Source organism: Vigna umbellata, chromosome 5 (genome assembly GCF_029865625.1).
Source record: "Vigna umbellata cultivar VRB3 chromosome 5, Vumbellata_1.0, whole genome shotgun sequence".
Lineage (NCBI taxonomy): Eukaryota > Viridiplantae > Streptophyta > Magnoliopsida > Fabales > Fabaceae > Vigna > Vigna umbellata.
The window spans coordinates 63,599,076-63,606,382 of NC_142169.1; the positions used below are offsets into that span (position 1 = coordinate 63,599,076).

General features: G+C 30.8%; 1 protein-coding gene across 1 annotated transcript; it reads right to left on the bottom strand.

Moving 5' to 3' along the window:
- Positions 1 to 1,610: 1,610 nt before the first annotated feature.
- Positions 1,611 to 3,371, bottom strand: RING (SBP (S-ribonuclease binding protein) family protein). The gene is made up of 3 exons (XM_047326395.2): positions 3,154 to 3,371; positions 2,716 to 3,067; positions 1,611 to 2,245 (listed from the first exon to the last, which is right to left on the bottom strand). The coding sequence occupies exons 1-3, from the start codon at positions 3,207 to 3,209 to the stop codon at positions 1,730 to 1,732; spliced, it is 924 nt and encodes a 307-aa protein (XP_047182351.1). The 5' UTR covers positions 3,210 to 3,371; the 3' UTR covers positions 1,611 to 1,729.
- Positions 3,372 to 7,307: the final 3,936 nt, after the last annotated feature.

Sequence of the window (7,307 nt, forward strand, 5' to 3'; positions counted from 1 at the left end):
CTAGACTCTACTATAATCTCCCAAGAAAAACACAGTGAAATATGTGGAAAGGCTATGAGGAAGAATAGGTGTATTGTTTGCTGTAAAGTGATTGTAACTTTTGATTGGGCATGGAAAATTCACTGCAGTTGTTGTCTTTTTGTGGGTATATGTAAAACATGGCTAGGGCATCATAGAGAAAGTGTGATAGATGTCCCTGAACTGGTGTGGTGTTATGGAGTGAAGGTGGTTGTGAAGAGAAAGGAAAGTTGGCAGAATTTGTGTTGAGTGATTCTGATGTGTCAGATTCTACTTGGCAAACACATGCTGACGTTAATGCCCAACAACACATGCACACACACAGATATGTGTTGGACACTCCTAGTATACTGTTTTTTCATCTTCTTCTTTTCTTATCTCAATATTGAAGTGATCGGAAAAAAGCATGGTTAGGAAAAGCGTGTGTTATACTCTTTTGCACAGGGTGGATTTTATTCGAAAAAGCATAAAGATGGTGGTGGAGTTGAGAAAATGAAAAAAGAAAAAGGGAAAAAGAAAAGAATAAAAAGGTAATTGAATAGGAAAGGAGAAAAAGGAAGGGATATATGTGAAGATTTGAATGATTGGATCCAAAATAGAGAAGAGAAGTACAAGTAAAATTATAGTTTCCCTTTCTTTTGTGTGACAGAGAAGTGAGAAGACAAGAATTTGAGAATTGGGAAAAGATAGAAATAAAGTTAGGAGAGACTGAAAAGGATGGCTGTATTTATCAATATTAAGCAACCACTTTAATAATAATACCAATCATCAAAACTTTGAAAGAACACATTTTCATATATTTTTTTTCACAATTATATAATTACCTAAATGATATAATTATCCACAGATTTTATTTAAAATCATTGGAATAATATTTTTGTGAAACGTAGGTAGGTTTGATTTGTACAGATTGGACAAGTCTATCCACCGATATCTCTCTTGCTATAAATGGTAGATTCCACCATCAATGTCCAAACACAAAAGTAGGGTGCAGATATTAAGTAAATATGTTTCGTTTTATTCACTCACGTTCGATTATTCTTTTTTAACGGAAACATAACCAAAGATTCATCCTTTCTTTTTCATAAATCAAGCAATTACTTTCTTGTAAATCGGGCATAAGTAATAGTCGTAGCATCTAAAATGTTGGAAACGTGATAAAGAGAGAAGAAAATGAAAATGGAGGAGAAAGAAAAGGGTGAAAGAGAAGAGAGGAAGCATCCTATTCCCATAATGGAGCAGAGGAGTGGTAGAAGAAACAATGATGTCGAATTGACATGACAAAACTTTATCCTTTGCCCATACCATAATGCTTTGCTTTCTCTCTCTTTTCATGAGGATTTTAGGTCTGTCTCAACTTTTAAGACTTTTGCTGCCTCTTGAAGCCAAAATAATGAAACCAAACAAAATCAAACCACTCCTCTTTGGCCCTTTCCTCATTTCATGCCCACCCCCTTTTCCATTCACACCCATCACTACTTTTACCACACACTCAACTTTTCCCTTTTCTTTTTCCAACTACATTTCACATTAATCAAATCTTTATATGCTAACCAAAAAATTATATATAAATAAAAAATAAAACAAGTATATGAACAAAAGAATTCTACATTCTATTTTTTTTGGTCTTTTTACCAGATAAAACTATTTTTTTTTTCTAGTTTGTGTTTAACTCTACAAGGAAAGAAAACCTATGTAATGAATTTTAGTACTAAGAGAGATTGACATGCACGCTGGCATCCATGCCTGAGTCACATATTGGACAATTCCGTACTGTGGACCCACACATCCTGCAGAGGCAAAGATGCCTGCATGGTAACAACAGCACCACCGACTCCCTCACCCCGCAGCTCCGACACAACCTCGCGCCACCACCTGACGCCGCCGTGTCCTCGCAGCCCTCCGCCGCATCGTTGCTTCCGCAGCTCGACTGTGCGTCGTCGGCCACGGCGGCGCGTTCTTCTCCGGCGTGTGCCAAAACCTGCTCCAAATTTGTTCGTAGGTAGTTGGCAGTGGTTTCGTTGGTTTGTGCGAGGTCCCTCCAAATTTGATTCTCCACGCACAGATTTTTCACTCTCTCTTGAAGGGCCCAGTTCAACTTTCCCATTCTCTGAATCTCTTCGTCTTTTTCCTTCAGCTTCTTCGCCATTGCTTCTTGAATTGCGCCCGCTAGAATCCTCGATTGCCTCGCTTTTTGTTCCTCCAATTCCATCCTCACCTTTTCGGTCTGCTCAATTCCACACCACACGTTAATAATCATAGTAACAAAATTCAATCGAATTTAAGTTTTTTTTAATGAAAAATGCTCTTGAAAATCAAACTTTTTAATTACTGATTTCTATATGTTTACCGTTTTCAAAGATAGAAGTGAGTGAGACTGTTATTTATGAACAAAGTTTGAAATTTTGAAAATGGTTCAGTTACTGGCTTTTATGAATGGAGCGGGATTGAATTGAATGCTGCCAATTCAATTTTCCACGCATTCACACATTCGGTGTGAATGAAGACGAAAATCTGATGACTCTTGAATTTGATTACGAAACAGGAGTCATCAAAGTTTCGGTTTAGAGTATTGAATGTGTGGAAAAGTTGCTGCAGGAAATCAGGTTCATAAATGAATGGTTTCCATTTGTCTTGTGCTGAAATTTTTGAAGAGAATGAAAAGAAAAAAGCATTGAGGGGTGGAGAATTAATTACATGGTGTGCGAGGACTCGGTCAATTTCAGATTGCTGATGCTGAAACTGGTAGAGAATCTCTTGGGTGAGAAAGGAAGGTTGTGGAGAGATTTTGTTCTTGTGACGAGGTGGGAGAGAGGTTAATTCAGTGGTGAAATCTCTTGAACGTTTTCTCTGAAGGGGGAGATTGTAGGTGAGACCACTGTCTGCCTTGTTTGGATCACAGAAGGAGGATTGATACAAAGACAAAAGGGATTCAGGCATTGCTGCCGGTGGAAGAGGCAAAGCCGAATCCATCTGGGTATTGCAGATGTAATCAGAGTTTAATTGATGATGATGATACTGTTGTTGTTGATTGGATTTGATCATTTCCCTGCAAAGACAGAATAAAAAATGATGAACAATGAAACCTTAAAAGGAAGAAAAAAACAGATTTTTGTGGTGAGGATGTAGCTGTACCTGTTGGTGAGTAACTGAGAAGGCAAGAGATTCATGTAAGAAGCATCAACTGCCATGGTGGTTGTTTAAGGTTGTTGTTTGTGTGTGTTGGTTTGGCAGTGTGATGGAGAATGAAGGAGAGAATAAGAAGGATATGAAGGAGAGCATGCAATAGATGTGGCTAAGTATCAGGGAGAGTGAATGAATGAATCAGGTTTATTTAGCCTTGGTTTTTGTGGGCGTTTTCAAGAGATAGAAAGTCAAACGCATCTTTTCTAGACACATAAAAGAAAAGCAAAGGAAATCAAAATCTGTGCATAATTTTTTAAGGAAGATTACAAAATTAAAATGTTAAACATGGCTTGTCAGATTTTGGTCTGTCGGATTCACTTTAACGTTTTTTCTACGTTCACTCGTTCTAGACATTTGTTTCTAACTTTCTTTCTTTCTTTTTTCTTTTCCTTTTACCCAGCTTCACAATAAATACTGACATGATTCATGCAATAAATAATAATAAAATAATGGGGGCGTTATTATATAATAAGTAATAGTTTTTTTTTTATATATTTCTAATATATATGAATCCGTAATTTATATACTTCCCATCTTCCTTACACTTTCCTTATGTCATGTACATCACTCCCTGCATAATACAAATTTTAAAAAACACAATTTCGTCATCCAAATCTCTAGGATACTTTTCTGTGTATACTTATGAAATAAATGTCAAATATGTAAATATCATCTTATCTTATAAAAATATAATTCCTACGTCCACATAATTAGTTTATATTATAATTAAGATCATAAAAATAGTTTAAATTAAAATAGTTACTCTAATTCTTTTAAAATATACACTTTTTGATATATTATCTTCCGTTAATAGTTTATTTTTATGTTATACTTTTACAAAATAATTGTTTACTCAGACAACAAAACTATAATTTTCTATATGAATACCAAATAATAAAATTCTTAAATACCGTTTATATTTCAAATTAATGATAATAATATATTAATATGAAACATTATTCGTTTACTACCTCTATTTAATGTAAAGTAAATATATAAGTTAGTCTTTTCATCTTATATTAGATATATTTTGTTATTAATTCAGTCATACAAAATAATATATATAACTGATTAAAATAAAAATTAAATAGAATTATGTTCTTTTTGAATAATATTTTTTAACAAGTAAGTACTAATTAATTAGCATAAGATATATTGATAATGTAAGAAAAATAAAATTTTATATCATTATAGTTATAGAAATTAATTAATACATTTTTCTAATTGAATTACATACTCACAAAAATAACACAATTATCTCAAATTAAAATATTCCCTGATATGTTAGTTGTTTTAATTAATTTTATACTTTCACACTAAATTCAATTATGATTTATTAATTGATATCGCTACTACAAAATGTTCTACTTTTGATAATAAGATCGTCATCATTATTAATTTATTAGTACATATAATCATTATATGCAATAACTATAATATTAACTTTACTATTGTTTTGAAAAGTACTCTTAACTTTTTATTAATATTACTTTATAATTATATATTAACGTCATTAATTTATATTATATAGGTATTAATATGTAGACTCATTTATATTTACATGTATAAGGACAATTATGTTTGTATTATATTGATGTTGTAAGAAAATAATTATGCGTAAGTATTAATATACTTTTCAGAAGCGTGTATACATTGAATAATAAGATTTTCTTATGATATTATAAGTAATAATACCTACACGTAAATATTAAGATAAACGTATTTAGTATATTTGTTGGTAAGTATGGCTGTAATTGTTTTGTTTGTCTTAATATATAATAAGATAATTTTAGTTTAACACATTTAGCCAAATATTGATAGATTTTATACAATAGCATAATCTTAAACAAAAATTAAATAACAATTTTCAGGTGTTTTGGTTAATGAGAAATTAGTCTTTTCCATAATGTTTGCTTGACAGGTATATTTGTATGGGAAATATAATTTTCAATATTCGCAAATTAATGTACGATAAGGAATTTTGAAAATATAAATTAGAAATTACAGCTGTGAATAATTTTATTTAATTATTTAGTTGGACAAATAGTTGTCTATAAACTAGACATGCAAGATTTTGGAAAAATAAAAATACTGACACAGCCAAAAATTGTATGCTGGCAAAGAGATGAAGATAGAGATGGATCCAAACTTCAAAATCCCAGACTGAATCTTATCCCGAAATACCAATTAAAATTCCAAACAAAACTATATTCTATTATTATTTTTTAATTATGAGCTATATTCAATCAAAAGTACATTTTTTAGATCCTATCTTTTTATAACTCTGAGAAAAACTGTTTAAACAACATTATTTACCAAACCTGGATGAAAAAAATAAAATAAAAAGATGTTTTCTGACTTAGGATATTTGATCACGATCACTTCCCATATGTATGTATAATTGATTTTTGGTAACAATATGCATTTTCATGTCTCCACCTGTAATTTTTATATTAAATTTATTTATAATATTTTAAAATGTAAGACTATTAAAATATACAATATGAGAAGAAAAAATATAACAGATAGACTAGGCAATACAATTAAAACAGTTATCTTTAAATTAAATTTAAAATTAATTAAATCTCCAAATTACAAATATGGTCTGAACGCCTATTTTTTCATAAATATATAGAAAAATTAAAGTGTTTAGTATATAAGTTGATGGATAATGTGGTCAAAGGTGAATGATAGAGTGTGAGGAAGGTGCAGGACATGTAGGTGAGGGTTCAGGTACGGTCAATAATCAATACTGACTGCTGAATACCTCAATGAAACCGTTTCTGACTTTCTCTGTTTTCCTCCACCTAAGCTCAGTCAATAGTCAATGTTTCATCTTCAATAGACAATTTTTATTTTTCATTTCATTTATTTTTTTCAAATATTCTGCAAAATGATTATTTGAGTTGTTGTATAGATACGTTACAAAATTAAAAACATAAAAAATTGCAATAATATAAAATGTAACGCTTTTAATTGGAGTTACACATTATCAGATATCTTTTTTGCTTGCTGATTCTCTATCTTTATATATATATTTTAAATAAATTTTTGTTATAACGTTTAAAACATATGTCTCTTCTTCCTCACCTTATACCCATGTAAACAAGTCTTATTATGGTTAAATTTTTGTACTTGTTATATTTTCTATTTTTGTGTAATATATAATTATTACAATTGAAAATCAGACAAAATAAATATGATAAGCTAGCAAAATACAATATAAAGTTACAAGCTTGAACTTTGGAACATTTTATTTTTGCACCATCTTTTGCTTACCTACAAACTTATCTACTTAATTTAATTGTTACTCATTAAATAAACTTGGTTAAATAAAATAATGTGTTCAAATATAAAAAACATAGGATATACATACAACTTTAAAATGTAAATTTATGGAATAATATATGTTTATTTAATTTATATTTACCAATTAATTCAGTTATCAAATACATACACTAACATAAGAGCTCAAAATACAACCTGAAATATTTTTATGTTTTAAAAAGCATCATTGTTTTGTTCCTAAATTAAATATATAATATTTACGTAACCAAAATAAAAACAAGATAATATTTACTAATTAAAAAAGAAAAAAGTTATTTCTAAAATAAGTAAATTAGGCAGATGCATATAGAGGAGTGTATATATTACTACGTAAGCGCCTTGGTTTCCTTCACTGTCAATGTGGGACTATCATTGTGATTTTTGAGCAATGCCATACCATCCAGCAAGTCCTAATGCTCTTTTCTCCATTATTCCATTGCTTCATTCTCTCTTCAACCATCGAATCATTGTTCCCATTCTTTTCTTCACCTCAACCATGGCACATAATCAGAAGCAGAAAATGCATAAGCGCGTTTAAGCAATGTGAAAATGGCGTTCACATGTTCTACTTCCTCGGACCGAGATCCTCCATCCAACCTACCCTTTCCGAAATACCTCGCTTTGAAAATCATATTCCTCGTCACATTGCAACTATAATGTTGTGAAACATCTCTAACATTCACAAGGCCTCCACAGTTCACGTTGCTGCATTTGTTGTAGACATAAAACATAATGTTATCAGCTTCTTTGTTCTTTTTGTGTTGAAAATGGTGTCT

Coding starts and splice junctions, on each gene's coding strand:
- RING (XM_047326395.2), bottom strand. CDS start 3,209: ATGGCAGTTGATGCTTCTTACATGAATCTCTTGCCTTCTCAGTTACTC. Junction 3,068..3,153: donor TCTCAGTTACTCACCAACAG/GTACAGCTACAT, acceptor CTGTCTTTGCAG/GGAAATGATCAAATCCAATC. Junction 2,246..2,715: donor ACCGAGTCCTCGCACACCAT/GTAATTAATTCT, acceptor GGAATTGAGCAG/ACCGAAAAGGTGAGGATGGA.